The sequence below is a fragment of the Arvicanthis niloticus genome, chromosome 2 (genome assembly GCF_011762505.2).
Source record: "Arvicanthis niloticus isolate mArvNil1 chromosome 2, mArvNil1.pat.X, whole genome shotgun sequence".
NCBI classification, from domain to species: Eukaryota; Metazoa; Chordata; class Mammalia; order Rodentia; family Muridae; genus Arvicanthis; species Arvicanthis niloticus.
This window is the reverse complement of record NC_047659.1, coordinates 76,652,030-76,668,643: the sequence shown is the minus strand read 5'-3', so window position 1 is coordinate 76,668,643 and position 16,614 is coordinate 76,652,030. Positions and strand designations below refer to the sequence as shown.

At 45.3% G+C, this 16,614-nt stretch overlaps 1 protein-coding gene across 4 annotated transcripts in view; it reads left to right on the top strand.

The window, feature by feature from the left end:
• Kiaa1549l (KIAA1549 like) overlaps positions 1-16,614 on the top strand; it is a 279,869-nt gene that overhangs the window by 194,454 nt on the left and 68,801 nt on the right. For all 4 annotated transcript variants that reach the window (XM_076929361.1, XM_034495033.2, XM_076929363.1 and 1 more), the window contains exons 11-12: positions 3,764-3,927; positions 10,893-11,077. In XM_076929361.1, coding sequence (XP_076785476.1) covers positions 3,764-3,927; positions 10,893-11,077 — 349 coding nt within the window. The remainder of the gene's footprint in view (positions 1-3,763; positions 3,928-10,892; positions 11,078-16,614) is intronic.

Below are 16,614 nucleotides of genomic sequence, written 5' to 3'. Positions count from 1 at the left end.
TAAGTTGCTGGGGTCATGAAGAAGATCAGTGAATGGCCAGCTAAATAGGAGGTGGGAGGGGACAGAAATATTCCTGAAGCCATCTAAGACCTGGGTCCAGACAGAAGAGGGTGTGAGGCTGAGTAAGAGGGTCCACAAGAAAGAAGAGTGGAAGTGGTGAGGTCTGAGGCACAGGAGAGGAGCCCACCAGACCACATGGGCTGGCCCATGAGTGGAGGAGAAGCCATGACAGGAAGGCTCAGAGCGCACACTCATTACTCAGTAGAGTCCTGGGTAGAGTCACTCCTCTATCTACTCACCCAGCTACAGATTCAACACGGTTGAACGGATCCTTTCTTTTTAGCATCTGTCCAGGAGGGAATCACTTAGTCTGTGTTTACACTGTCTGGGTCCTCCGGGCGAATGCCTATGTTAAGTAAGAGCTTGAGCACATATACAGATATAGGCTCACACTTCCACTCATGTGTGATAGCTCAGAAGGGACCTGTTTTAGAGACATGATCTCTCACAACCTGTCCAATCGTCTTGGCTCTCAGTTTGCTCACCTGTGGACCAGCGTGAGAGCATATGCAGGCAAAGGCTGTGTCATTGTGTCTGATGCAAGGAGGCACTCGGAGCTTCTGTATCATCTTTTCCTCTCTGTCTTCTACTGACCCTCTTGCAATTTAAATGACCACTCATGCCTGTGCACCCTGTCCATGGCCTCATACTTTCAGATCACACACCAATGAATACATTATGTTTGGATGACTTCAATTGACCTAACTTTAATATCATTTTGACCACTAAAGGACTATATTAATGTGCATAAGATAAGTCTGTTCTCTCCCCCATTTAAGTAGAGGTGAAGGAATTTCTTTTTGAAAGACTGCACCAAAAAGAAAGTCATCCACCCAAACAATAAAACCAAATAAAATCAGAGTATATAACTAACTGTTCTTTTCCTACTAATTATATGCATACATATGATTTGCTATGTATCTATGTATATATTGATAAATGTACATAATATACTCTAATACACTGCATGTGTATCTCTAGCAGTTGACAAATCTGATATCCTGATCTCCAGCAGGATAAAACAGCCTAACCTGAAAGAGGTATTAGCGATCCTTTGCAGAGACGCTCTGAGCTTTAGAAAATGTTAAGGGCACAGAACTCACATGTAAATACAAGCTACCAAGAGCAGTAGCAATTAAGTGCAATGTCAACAGAGGCACATTATCTAATGAGCTGTTTTCAGAAGTTAATAATGTGATTAATCACTGATTGATACAAACTGTGGAAAGAGAAATTCTTCTATACTAATAGGATTCGGAGCCCTAGGGCAGCCAGATAACAGGTAGACCTTGGCTAACAAAGGACCAGCTGAAGTCAAGGTGGTTGAAGTCAGAAAAGGGCCAGGTAGCTCCTCAAACAAACCATCCCCGTGTGGTGCATAGCAGCAGGGCTTTTGTACTGCAGGGTCTAAGCCCTCAACTTTGAGGGCCAAGCAGCCCCTAGAGTTCAGCAGTTAGGAAGACTCATACTAACCAAACATATAAGAGACCAAAATATAAAGAAGATTGTGAGTAAATTAATTTAAAACATGGAGTAGAATAATTATGGAGATGAGGTTTTTTCCTTCTAGCTTGGTCTCATGGCAACAGGTGTGATAGTAGTTTACATTCTTAAGCCTTGAGCTTCTGGTTAAGCACTCATTATGGGCAAGGCCCTGTCACAGGTTCTGAGGATGCCCCACTGACCAACACACACACACACACACACAGACACACATAGTGGTGACAGAAGATGAGCAAATACCTGGCTGCTGTGACCAGGGTCATTGTACAAAGACATCACCTAGAGCTTGTAGGACAGCCAGACCCCTGGGAGAGCCTGACGATGGAGACAGGACTCACATGCAGGATGCTGGATAAGCAGAGGAGAGCCAGCACTAGCTGGTGAGGCGATGGTGGCCCACGGAGCTGTGGAGAGGAATGGGAATGAAAACGTCTTAGAAAGAGCAGATCAGGGAGGGAGAGAATAGAGAGCCTCGTTCTGGGGAACACTGAGATGACTTGGTGGGTAACGGAGCTTGCTATCAAGCCTGATGATCTGAGTTTGGGTTCCAGGATCCACCTGGTGAAAGACAGAACCAACTATTAGAAGTTGTCCTCTGTCTCCTGGCCTTAGTGACAATGTCACCAAGCTGGAGCAGCTAGCTGAAGCCCAACAGCCTGCCACCCAGCCCCAACACCTACCTGCATTCAGGGCATGTTTCCCGCCATGGGCAAGTCCCTCTTGATCTTTAGCTCCTCTCTAGACCACTGCAGACTTCACCTCCTTCCTGTGAGTCTTCCTGCAGGCATTTTTTTTTTTCTGGACTCCTGCTTTTCTTATTCCACTTGAAATTGATCCTTCTGATTTGGCTGAAGTACTTCCTAAGAATCCCTGCGTGGTCCTGGGAGAGGCTCTCTCACTCCACATCCTTCATCCCACATTTTCCTAGCATAGCTTAACCAAACACTGGAATATTTATGCAGTAAATACCCATGTACTCATCCTTCCAGAGCCCACAGTTAGCTCTTTACGGTTGCTTTTCACCCTGTATTGGTTTATCTACCTCCCCTCCATGCCCTGCCGCATGTATTTCAAAGTGAGTCACAAACTCAATCCTAAACACGTGGGAGGCGTATCACTGACCAGCACTTACTATCTGCTTGTGACACTGCAGTAAAATATATACACAGTGAGGATGTATAAATCCTAAACGTGTTGTCTGATGAGTTTTGACAAATGCATACAGTCCTGTGAACTAAATTATCATGGTACAGAGTGTGACCAGCTCCCTGCCATTCCTTCGGGGTTATATTCCTGCCCTTCCCGACTTTGCTTTTTTGTTACTCTGGTTTTGAGAACAGCCTGATCCTTGGGATTAGTCTGAGGCCTTTCTAAGCTTCCCAGACACCATTCCGAGGAGGGCGAGCCATCTGCTCATGTTACATTGTTTCCACTGCTCATTCACGGAGTGATGTTACTACTATAGTTTGAGTCATCTCTTGGTGGCTCTTGCCTCCTGACTCCAAGATACTTTGTGTGTGTGTGTGTGTGTGTGTGTGTGTGTGTGTGTGTGTGACACTGAAAACTTGCCATGTCAGCTAATATGGCTAGCCAATGAGCTCTTGTGTTTTGCTTGTTTGTGACCCCACCCCCACCCCCACTCAGTGCAGGCAAACACAGCCATGCCTAGATTTCTGCGTGGGTGCTATAAACTTAAATCAAGGTCTTCATGTTTGTAAGAAAAAGCTCTTAGCCACTGAGCCTTCTCTCCAGCCACTCCAGCATCCATTTCTAATATTCACATTTTTTCCTCTTTTGATTATCACCAATAATAAACGGACACTAATTGGTCTTCCTCTTTCTGCTGTTGGTAACAGTAGAGGCTCATGTCAACTGAGCCTCTACTGGGAGCCACACTATAGCTCCACAAACTGGTACTCCATTTTACAGACAAGGAAACTGAGGCTGGGGGAGCTCGAGCAACTTGCCCAAGGTCACACAGCTGCCGGGGCAGAGGCTTTTGAGCTCTACCTCTTGCCTCCTGCCTGACCAGCACTTACTATCTGCTTGTGACACTGCAGTAAAATGTATACACAGTGGGGGTGTATAAATCCTAAATGTGTTGTCTGATGAGTTTTGACAGGATTGGGAGTCCTGTCTGGGTGGCTTTTACCTACCTGGGGCTCTTTGTCATGTGCTTCTCACTGGCTCTTTCCCACAGCCGTGGTAAAGAATCCACCCAACAACCTGTGGATCATCGCTGCGGTGCTGGCTCCCATCGCCGTGGTCACCATCATCATCATCATCATCACGGCTGTGCTCTGTAGGAAGAACAAGAACGACTTCAAGCCGGACACCATGATAAACCTGCCTCAGAGAGCAAAGGTATATACGGGCATGGAGAGGGCCAGGATGTCTTCCCAGAGGCTCTACCTGCCTTTCTCTGCCTTGCTATCAGGCTTCAGAGGTTATCACACATCCTCATTTTGAGACCCTTTTTGTCACAATCAGTACATAACACATGCTTCTCTATTGCCAACACTCTCCCACAAACACTTTCAAGTGGTTGATACACAGGGCATCTCTAGCCATCACCATAGCCTCTCAAGGAAGGACCATTGTTTTACAGATAGGGAAACTGAGGCACAAACAACCGACAGCAAGAAAGATGTGAAAAGACCTTAGATATCATTTAACAATTGGACCCACCTCCTTGTACTAGTGAACAGAAACTCCTTCAACCCCTCCTGGTTGCATGGTCAGCTGGAAGCAGGACTGATGGTAAGACTAAGCCTGTAACTGTCTGAGCATCCTAGCCTCAGATGTGAAGGTGTTACAAAGTTGTTTTGGGGACCTGGTTGCATGGTCAGCTGGAAGCAGGACTGATGGTAAGACTAAGCCTGTAACTGTCTGAGCATCCTAGCCTCAGATGTGAAGGTGTTACAAAGTTGTTTTGGGGAAATAACTGGGACATAAAGGTGGCTCCCAGGAGTGAGATTAGCAAGCCCTGGGAGACCTCTAGCCTCTTCCACCACATGGACACACAGGGAGTGGACATTCTCCAGCCCAGTAGTGAGCTCTGACCAAAGCACAGATGTGCTGGCACCTCAGCCTTCCAGCATCCAGAAATATATCTGCCTTTTTAAGCCTTGTGATTAATGGTATTTTGTTGTAGTTACCCAGACCAACCAAGACAAGGTCTATTGGCTCCTACACAAAACCTCTTTGGAAACATAGACTCCCAGAAGTTTCTTGTTTCACTAATGAAACAATTGCTTCAGCCATTGTGATGATGGACAAGCTATAGGTTAGGGTGGCAACCACCAAATATCAGTTCTTGAAAAGAGCCTGGCTTAGAGCCCCGTCCTTCCTCTGTCATCTACATTTCTCTTCCCCAAGTCCCTCTGGTAACAGGGGAGGGTGGACTGAAGATATTCAGAAGGCTAATTTCCCAGTCACATAGCTACTTTTGTGGTAGTCCCTGTGGGAAATGTTCAATCTGTAATACCTGGTGTTTAAATAATGCCTTACAATCTGCTGGCTCTTCTAGGTCCGTCACCTCATTTGTTCATCACAGCTGCCCTGGGAGGCAGGTCACAGTCAGGGCAGGCTTCATTATTCTCACTTAACTGCCAAAAAATCTGAGGGAGAGAGACATTGGACTTGTCCAGGCATACCACAAACAATGGAGGGTGACTAAGGCCTGCATATCCCTCTCTCTCTCTCTCTCTCTCTCTCTCTCTCTCTCTCTCTCTCTCTGTCTCTCTCTCCCTCATGTGTGTGTGCATGCACTCACATGCACATCTTGTGTGTACTTGTTAATGTGGGTGTATATGTGGTGTGTGCACGCACATGTGGTATGTGCATATGCATGTATGTGTATGTGCATGTGTGTTATGTACATGTGCACATGTATGTTGTGTGTGCATGCATGTGTGTCCATTGTACTTGTCAGTGTGTGCACATGCAGTATGTACATATGAGATCAGAGTTTATATCAGGTGAGGCATCTTCCTCTATAACTTGTCATCTTTGTTTTTTCAGTCTCTGAACCAAAAGCTTACTAAATGGGGCCAGGCTGGCTGGTTTCAGCCCTCTCCTGCCAGCTCCAGCATCACTCATACGTGCCACCACAGCCAGTGTTTACATGGGCTCTGGAGACCCAAACTTACTCTTGCACAGCGGCAGCCTGGCAACAGAGCCATCTCCCCGGCCCTCTTAGAGCTCACTCTACATTATGTACCCACCCACGCTCTCAGACCTGGCCGGGTTTCTGCTCCCAGCTCTGAACCTCTAACCTCCATCTGGCCATGTAGACATGGGACAGCAAGTTCCCACTCCCTCTGACTTCCTGCACACTGCAATTTGTGTCGGCCACACAGCTTGGAGGGTCACACTGGCCTCTGGTCTGTCTGCATGAACACAGCTCACTTGAGTGTAAGAAATCAAAGGTACTTTTATTATATAGTAAGCGGATACATCTGTGGGGAAGCTGGAGCCTGATTAGACAGTCTTGTCTCCTGAGGCACCAACCCCCAAAGAATGTTCTGTGTCTGTTGACATAAGGCACCTGCTTCCCAGACACAGTGGGGTGTTGGAGAGAAGGGTACACTGGGAATTGCCGAGCTGTGAAAAATGAGACTGCTCCAAGACAGAATATTTCATTTCCATCTGAGCTTGCTTACGACGTGAGTCTTTTTAGACATAACAAGCAATTACCAGAATCACAGCCGAGATCAGGAATGCAAAACAGGCCATACTGGAGTTGGAAAGGCAAGCTTTGAGTTAAACCAAAATCTTCATTCGTCTGCCTGTATGAGCAGCATCCCTCCTGGCTTGAGAGCTTTCTGGAGCTAGAACAGATGAGATGTCGCTGGCTCTGCACAGCTCCTTCCGTGTGCCTATCCCAGGCACCGAGCTTCTTGAAATCTTTACCTGCTGCTGAAAATCAAACTGACCTATGTGTGTCCCATGAGCCGAGTGTTTATGCTCCTGTGGTTCAGGTGGCTGTCTTTCCCACAGTGAGGCTGGGTGAGACACTGCAATTCTCAAAGACCCTTTGTTGCAGGAAGCCAGCAGAGTGGAACTGCCTGGTGCTGCAGTCCTGCTGGGGAAAGTCAGGGACACTGCAGTGTTTGAGAGGCAGCTGCTGCATTGAAAGTGTGAGCAGAATTCAATGAAGGGCAAGGCACAGTAAGAAAGTTAGCCATGGCGACCAATTGGTAGCCAAGGCAGATGGCCCCAGGGACTTCACTGCAGGCTACAGAGGCAGAAGAGATCCTGGGGACCCCTCCTGAGACTCAGTAATATACTTAACAAGCTAAGCAGAGACGGTAAGTGAGGCTTTTCTGGGAGCAGAGGCCAAATTGAGGACCATACACCCTCTTCAAAGACAAGGTGCACAGACACACCCTGTTGCCATGGTTATCAACTGGATATCTGCATGGACAGCATTGAGAACATGGCATAGCTTCCCTTATCGCCTTTCTTTTTAGTCACCCCTCTTTGTCCGAGAATTTGTAGCCTTTCCTTCCAGACTTTTCTTCATTAAAAAAAAACAAAAACAAAAACAAAAACAAAACAAAAACATTGGGGACAGGTGTCTTTAAGAGGAAACTTGTTAGAGCCCACCCAGACTCAGGGTGGACCTTGCAGGGCCTGTGGTGGCTGGCACTAACTGCCTGGGACAGGTTGTTCATCATCCCCTAAGAAAAGCCACTGTGTTCCTCTCTCACATACTCCCTATACAACCTCAGCATAGTTACATCTTCTCTCTGTGCCTCAAATTTCCCATTGGTCAAATAGGGATAGTAGCACTATTTATAGATAAGCAGTTGTGAAAGTCAAGTGGATGAAGGTCTGTACATTGCTTTAGGCTATATCTGGTCTATAGTAAATATCACGTAAAAATTGACTTTTATTGTTTCGTGTACTTTTGTTTAAAAAGTAACAAAACCGTCTGCCTTTAAAACAATTGGCGAGTACTACCATTACTCTAGTGGTGGTGGTGCCAGGGATTGAACCTAGGGCCTTGTGCATGGCAGTGCTTTGCCACTAAACTATATATCCCTAGTGTAGAAATTTGTTCTTTTTGATCTGGCTAGTGTATGGAACTGATATGAGAGTGATATTGATTACAGAAGTTTTTAGTTGCCAATGTGTGTCAAGTACCCAATGGATTGATCTTAGATAATTTCCAAGTGAAAAGTTGAGTGCATTGTCTGGAGAGTCTAAAGCGGAGAGATAGGCTTCAGTTTTACCACTTTGCTGTGTTTTCCTGGGTACTCAATGACCCTCTCTGAGCTTTTGTATTTTTCTTATAACATGAAGACTAATGTTTAGCTTGCTTCCACCATGAGTTTGTCGTGAAAACAAACAAACAAACAAACAAACAAACAAAAATCAACGTTTTATGTGCTGAACTGTTTTTGTTTTTGTTTTTTTTATGATTAAGTTGCTAACAGTGATAATCCAGGAAGCTGTCATTTCTTAATACCTCTCTTTTCACTCACTCACAAGTGACCCAGACTTCAGACATATCCAGTGGATAAAATGTATAAGGGGGGCGGGGTCAAATCAAGAGAGCACAGGCAGAGAAGGAAGATGGAAACCATCACTGGGTTAGTTAGTCTTGGCTGCTGGAGACGTCTCATACCCCATCATGTCAGTCAGGACAGCAACCAGGCTGGGCACAGGAAATGATGCCCAGATAAGATGATAAAGGCAGAGGGGAAAGAGGGATGTGGGGTGAATCAATGAATAGTGGTTAGATGTTTTTGAACCTCAATCATCAGAGTCCTGGATTCAAATGCTGGCTCCATCTCAGACCAGCAACGTGATCTGAAGTAGAGTGCCTAACCCCTCCAAATCCCAGCTTCTCCTTATAAACAGAGGGTTAAGGTACCGCCCACCTTTGTGACCACTGTGAGGATGCAGTGGTGTGATTTATACAGTGTGCTCTCTGCTGTGCCATCAACACCGCAGGGGACTGAAACGTGAGCTCCTCGAGGGTCAGTACCAGTTATTACTCAGTCTGTAGCTCCAGCACATGCTGCAGTACCCAACATAAACTAGTGTTGTGAGAACGCTGAACAGAATAACAGGGGACATGGTGTTGTGTGCCTGGAAAGGAGTGCACAGGAAATAAGGCTCTGCCAAATGTAGAAGGCCTTGAACGCCTTTGCCAAGAGTGTGAATGCTACAAAATGCTTCTCAAGATGGAGTGGCACTGGCAGACAAGGGGTTAAAGGAAGAGAACCTTGGAAGTCCATCACGGGTGGCCTGGAACTGTGGTCCTGGAATAGTCCAAAAGTTGAGGCCCGTGTGGCCCAACATAGCTGTTTGAGGAGCAGTGGATTTGTATTCTAGAGACTTCTGTAGGCTCCATTCTGCTCCATGTGGATCTGAGGAAGAAGAGGGGAAAGAGAGATGTCTTTCCATAGCAGTCACTAGTTCAGAAACCCAGTTACCAGGTCCTGGCCTCAGAATGCCACTGGTCATACTCAGGAGACTGTCCCAGGTAAACTTACTTCCAGGCTGCGCTTTGCTGGGAACTGGAGAACTCCGTGTACAATGAAGCTCCATGTAGCTCTGGAAAAGAAGCTTTGCTGAATTAGCAGTAAAACCCGACCCTGTTCTGAAACACAGCAGTGAGGTATGACAGGTTTGTCATCCAATCTAGACTGTGGCATTTTAAATCTGGTTAGAGCAAGGCCAGAGATATAGCTCATGGATAGAATGCCTTCCTAGCCTGCATGAGGCTGAAGGCTAAATTCCCCAGTATCACAAAAGCCAAAACCTCAAACCAGGCAGAAACACTCCTCTTGCACCCCTAGCCTCATTAGCTGCTGCGGGAGGAGGGACTAATGGCAACAAGTTCTGATAGAGCCTACCAGGTATGCCCAACCTGCAACCTGCAGTTCCCATGTACCCCAGGACAGCAATCAATATAACCCGACACAAAATCATAGACTTACTTAAAATAGTATCAAGATTTGTTTCTCTGTTTGTTTGTTTGCTTGTTTGCTTGCTTGCTTGTTTTGAGACTTAATTTTTATAACTTAATTGCATAGTTATTGAGTGTGAACTTTATAGATGACAAGGTGATATCTTAATGGTTGGACCTGCATGGAAGCAAGTGAGTTTTGTCTCTATGTTTTCTTGATGATAATCACATGAGCTGTCACCTAGCAAGGAAGCAAATAGCAATATCCCAACACAGACTGACCACTTAGTATATATCAAGCATTTGACTCTAACTTGCATTGCTGATTTATCCCCGTGGCAACAGCAACACACCCAGGGATGGCTACACATGCCTCTTGTTTTTACCACCTCACTAATAGATGGTTGTTGGATTTTGTTTGAGGCTGCCTCATCCAGTTGGAGTTTCAGACACTGGCAAAGCCTTGCTGTATCCCAAGGTGACTGACATCAGAGGCAGCATGCTTCCAAGAGAAATTTGGATTAAAAACTGATTTTCTATATTCCAAGTTGCTATTCAGTGACTGTAGCTTTATGCTTGGTGACATATCTCCTACTACTCAGATCTGTGCTCTGCCTCACTATGCAAAGGGTGGGTGTAAAGCAAAACAGACAGCCTTCATTCCTTGGATGAGAAGGTTAAGGTTTGTAGTCCTGCTGCCCTGGTAAAACTGAGTACCTACTGTTACACACAGGGATAACTAGGTATTTCTAGGCAGGGGACAATATGGAACCTGCCATACCTTCGTTAACATACCCACGATGAGTTGTTTCTAATTAGCAGCATTTATTGACTTAAAGTGAGTGGTGTAGAGTCCTTGAAAGAGGTTTCCTAACCAACACTGACCACATCTTGTTTCGACTCTTCAGCATTCTGAACAAATTGTACCTGTGGAGAGTCTATTTTATTTTATTATTTTATTTTATTGTTACTTATTCATTTTACATCCCACTCACTGCCCCTCCCAGTCATCCCCTTCCACAATCCTTCACCCATCCCCTTTCCTCTTCTCCAAATGTGTGTGGGGGGGGGAGGGGGGCCTGGGTATCCTCCCACCTTGGCGCATCAAGTCTCTGCAGGGCCAGGCCATCCTCTCCCACTGAGACCAGACAAGGTAGCCCACATATCCCACAGACAGGCAACAGCTTTTGGGATAGCCTGATGTGTGGAGATTCTTAATCCTGTAGAATTAATGTGGATTCTGATTTTACAAGAAAAAAATAATATGCAGATTTGAATTCGCATTCATACAGCAGGAAGCTGGGTTTGACCCCACCACATATATTTTGCTGTCTGTCTCTTCTCAAAGCTGTTGTTAGAGAAACTTCTCTAGAAATATGACCTCAAACCTTCTTTCTCCTCACAGCCTGTGCAAGGCTTTGACTATGCCAAGCAGCATCTGGGCCAGCAAGGGGCAGATGAGGAGGTCATCCCTGTGACTCAGGAAACGGTGGTCCTCCCCATACCTGTCAGAGATACTCCTCAGGAAAGAGACATGGCTCAGGATGGCAGCACTATCAAGACGGCTAAGTCCACTGAAACCAGAAAGAGGTAAGCATGGCCAGGTTCCATCATGTCGTCAGCAAGAGAAGTAACTGATGGTGAGAGCTATGGCCCTCAGGTGTACTCCACTGCTCTGTTTAAAACTCCCCTGTGCTTGCTCTGAATATTGAAAAGGAGAGCAGAAAGAAGGTGGGAATCAAAGCCCACTTTGTGAAAGCTGCCCTCATGAGGACTTGTGGTTGGTCAGCCACAGCAGTGGCAAGGAAGCCCTTCTATTTATGACAACTAACTTGGCTCTGATGTCATACATTGTTAGCACCTCTAAAGGGTACCTTGGATTCATGACAGTTGTGTTTTTCCCAGCAGTGTCTCAGTAAAGCTACTGCTTTCCATTCAGAATCCCATGCTGAAGTTCACACACACACACCAAAGAATCCCATGCTGAGTTTCTACTATGAGCAAAAAGCTCTTTGACACAGTTGACGATGGTGAGTGATATCAACTTCAAACCTCCACACACACATGCACACCCATGTCTGTGCCTACACACGTGCAAACACTCATACACACTCTTGTACACCACATGCTCATGAAGATGGAAAAAGAGAAAGGAAAACTAACCAGAGCTCTTTGATTGGCATCAGTAGGACTATAAAAATGTGTCGGGTTGATTTCTGCTCCCAAGAATCTTGTGATGGGGAGGTATGGTGATTAATGATGAAAGAGCAAGAATGACAATGTGTGGTCTCCAAGTGTGGTCTGAGACCAGAGACTACAAAGACCCACGATGCTATCCGGGCTTTTCCCACACAGTGGTGCTATTTCACCAAACCTCCAAGACTGGAGGGGTTGGAGTAGATGGGAATGGGTAAATATCATGTGAAGTGGGAAAGGAAACGAGGTAAGTATGGGCTTCTGCACACAGGGTTTCCCTGGAGTTCAGCCTCCACAGTAGTTAGGACATAGGAAAATAGAAAAACAGAAGATGGATTAAAGTTATGGATAGCCTTGACTTCCAGGCTCAGGACGCTGACCTGATTCCACAGGCCACAAGAAGCTACTGAAACTCTTCCAAGAACAGTGACACCTGTTCTTTAAGACCATTCTCACCTGTACTTTAAGACCATTCTCAGGGCGATACAGATGATAGGAAAGATTAGGCTGGGGGCTGAGAGACTCATTACAAAGTCTTGTGAATGGCCACATAAAGAGGCTGTGAGGCCAATAGCAGACCCCATTGGTTAGCTGAAGCATCAAGCCTTAACAAGCCATTCTCCCTTGCTTCAGAAGCTCCAAGGAAGCTGGAAACACCCAGTCCTCCCTGCCTCCAGTCCCACCCTTCCCTTCATATGTACTGCCCATTTGCTGTTTACCAGATACTGGAGCTATCCCAGGAACAAGACAAACTCTCTATTCACACGGAACTTAAAATCTGGTATGGAAAGATGGGGAGGGAGAAAGGGGGGTACTGTTTTAGATAGGAAATCAGGGAAGATCTTAACAGTTAGTGGCATTTGAAATAGACACCACTGACATGATATGCCGGCCATGGAGCTTGCTGAGGGAAGAATGTTCCAAGCAGATGGAGCACTGTGTGCAAAGTCCAGCGGAGGGAAATTCTTGACATGCCTGCCTGAAGAAAAGCAATATGGTCACGAAGGCTGGTGTGCACCAGGGAGGAAATAGCAGCACGTGAATCAAGAAACTGCCTGTGGCTGGTCATGTCATCTATTCGAGATTGAAGTCAGACTGGGATTGGTATTGTACATAAGGATCAGAAGTCATGGGAGGGCTGGAAAAGAGAAAGACATGCTGTCGTATAGAAAAGGTTCACTCTGGCTCTGTGTGCAAAACAGACGAGAGAGTTGGGGTAGAAGAAGGAAACCCCAGGAGGCCCAGGTAAGAAACAGTGACATGGACAGAGAGTGATCGTGCATGGGCTGTTAAGGCCGTGAAGGAAACTGGTGACAGGCTGCTGTAGGATTTGGAAATGTCTTTGCCGTGCGTTTGTGTTAACGAAGCCTGCGGGGGATGAACTTATCAGTCACTGGTAGGTACACAAATGAAAGTGCTAAGGATTCTTAGCCATGAGTCTGGAGTTCATTCTCCATGAGTCTGGAGTCCTCGGGAGAGGCTCAGAGTAGACATAACAGTTAGGGAGTTGGCGGAGTTCCGTATCCCTATGGGACTGGAAAGAGCCATCTAGGAGGGGCTAAGTATAGAAGGGAAGACGAGCTCCAAGAACTAAGCCCTGGCAGCACCGCAGTGGTTAGAAGTGCAGAAGATGGGTGAGAGTCAGCAAAGGAAAGTGAAAATGCAAATAAGGATGAGAGGAAGACAGGAGAGGAGAGGCCAAGACACAGCCATTTTCGGAAGAAGGAATTGTCCGTATCGAATACAGAAATTCTGCACTAAAGACAAGCAACCAGGTGCTGTTTTACTCTAGAGCTCTTGGCTCCTTAAAACAAAGGAAAGAAGAGCAGAGGGGCAGATTTCACCTCATGTGGAAAACAAGGCAGAGCTCATATGAATTCGTTATCACTTTGCCTATAACAGATCACTCCAAAACGTCAGTACTTCAAACTGCCACGACTCAGCTCGTGATTTGGGTAGGTCACTAGCTTGAGCTCTGCTACATGGTTCCAGTGTGAGCCAGGCTGGCTGATGTTATCAGGAATTACCTGCACATCAATCGATAGAAACTGAGTCAACTAGGCTACCTTGTTGCTGTCTGGGGGTGGCCTGTAACACTCCGTCCTCTCTCCACATGGACTTGTGTTCTAGCAGACTAGTTCCACTGGGCTTTTTCACAAGGTGAGGGTCCAAGGGCAGAAAGAAAAACAGCCCCAAATACAAACACTTCTTGAGTTGCTGTCTGCCATGTTTATTTCTTTCCTGTTGGCCAACCAAGTCACATGATCAAGTTTGGAGACACCATAGAAGACCTCCCAAAGTTAGGTTGCATGGAGGTGTGAACACAGTTGGTTCCATTACTGTAATGGTCTATTCAGCATGGGTAGTAAGCCAAGAAGAATGGAAGCACACATGAAGACAGCTTATCTGAAAGACTCATCCATTGTATTACCTATAATATTATTCTTGTGATGATCTTTGCCAAGCACAATAAGCTATGTTGACAACTTATCACCCACTTAAAAGAAACTGAAAAGGAAGAATTACTAAATGCAGATATTGATGCAGCATTTCTGGGAAGAATAAAAATTCTTTTCTAACTATTCAAATTGAGTAATTTAATTTAAATCCTGTAGGGATTAGTTTTTGAAACTTGTTTGAAAACAAGCACTTCTCCTTGAGTTAGCAAGGAGTCACCTCTTATTAATTAAGTTCAATTATTTATTCCCATTTTTATCAAGAAATGTTAGCTTATGAAATATGGGGGGGAATAGCTACACTGCAGCACGATTTCTACACTTGCTTCATTATCTCATCATAAAAATGTAACTTAGCTAAGGACTGGCCATGGCCTTCCCCAGGCTGTCACATGAGCCATCTCTGTTCATGTATATCTGCTGATTGTGGAAGTCTAAGATCATTGAGAGAGAGAGAGAGAGAGAGAGAGAGAGAGAGAGAGAGAGAGAGAGAGAATATCCACATTGATATGGAAGCTAAAAGTTAAAGTCAGGTGTCTTCCTCTAGGTCTTTCCTCTTTTTTATTCACTGAACCCAGCTCTCACCATTGGTCGTAGATTAACTGGCCATCAAGCCCCAGGGATGCACATGTCTCTGCCCCACACTAGGGTTACGAATATGTGCCACCAAACTCAGGTCCTCTTGTTTTCACAGCAAACACCTTACCAACTGAGCCATCTCCCCAGCTCCATTTAGGGAAGTGAGGTTTTAAGTACCACACCCAAGAGCAAACCCATTACCAACCAGGTTTCTGATTTCCTCATCTTGTCACATCAGTTTTCTCATTCCAGCTATCTATGGACTGACTGCAGGCCCTCCCAAATGGGTCTGCTAGATCAGGCCCCCAAATTTTGTAACTGAAAAATCAATGACTTAGTAATTAAATTTAGCCGGGCAGTGATGGTGCAGGCCTTTAATCCCAGCACTTGGGAGGCAGAGGGAGGTGGATTTTTGAGTTCAAAGAGAGCCTGGTCTACAGAGTGAGTTCCAGGACAGCCAGGGCTATACAGAGAAACCTTGTCTCGAAAAACAAAAAACAAAAAAATTAAATTAAAAAATATTTTAAACAGAAGTCTGAGCATTAGTCACAGCTAGGCTGCCAAGTATCTGCTCAGGTCCTCGGGCTGGGATTTATGGGTTGGATAGATAAACTCATAGGAACACTGGTCATTTGAAATGGACTCTTAAATTAGAGATGAGCCACACTGTTTAGGAATTAGTTAGTCCCTACCCAAGTCCCACATCTACCCACAGTTTCAGAAAGGGGACCATGGAGTTCTGTAACCTTAAATCTCAAGCTCACAGCTGATGTGTATTAGCTTTCAAAGGTACTTTCACTACTGTCATGTGCACATATAAATCACACGCTTTCTATTTTGACGAGGAGAGTTGAGTTAAATACTCATTGTAAATAGAGGTATACAGACAGAAACAAAGAATAAGGCAGATTGGATTTTTTTTTTCTATATAGAAATGTGCTCATTGACACCTTTCCTCAGAGTGAGAGAAACATCAAAAAATTCTTTCAGGATCAAATGGGGAAATGGTATGAAAATGTTACAAAAATCACTAAGCAGCTTACAAATGACAAATAGATTACAAAATACTTCCCCCACCCCAGAGTTAAACGAAAATATTTTTATCCAATTAAGCCAGCTGGAGAGTAGGTGCTGTTAGCTTTCAGATTCTGAAAACAATTCAAGGGTTTATGTCTCCTCTCTGTTTCTCTTTGTCTCTGTGTGTGCCCCCACCGCCAGCAGCATACAGTGATCAAATAGTTGTTGGGAACGTAATTATGTATGTAATAAATATACATTCAATCAATTAATGCCTGATTCATATTTTCCACCTATAGTCTCTGTAGTACTAATGTGGTAAAATGTTAAAGTTTTTCAGCTATGTAAGTTGGGAGGTGCTGCGTAAAACAAAACGAATCCATGACAGAACTGATCAGAGCCTCTGATAGAGTTAGAAGCTCCAAAAGAAGTTAGAGGCAGTTAGAGACATCCAAAGAAGAATGCAGCGAACATTTCCCAAGCCCTGACAGGAAGGTCGGTCTTTTCACTGTTTACCCCAAGGTGGCAACCTCCAGAGGCAGCAATCAGGAGCCCATTTTCCCAGAGTTCTAGAGGCCACAGTCCAGTCCTGAAGAAGGAATGAAGGCCCTGTGACCTGCTCCTATCTGAGGCTGTTGCCTGAGACATATAGGAGGTTCTGAGGTGAGGGTGACCTATTGCCACCTCACTTAGTCCTGGAAACTACTCTTGGCCTCCATGAATTTCACATTTCTCACTTTCTGACCAAGGCAAGCCATCTCCAAATCATCAACCATTATTATAACCAGTGACCAGGTCTGAAGGCACTCAACACAGTCTCTGGCACATAGAGGGTGGCCCAGCTGTTTGTTCTCAGATGTCAATAGACTCATATAATGC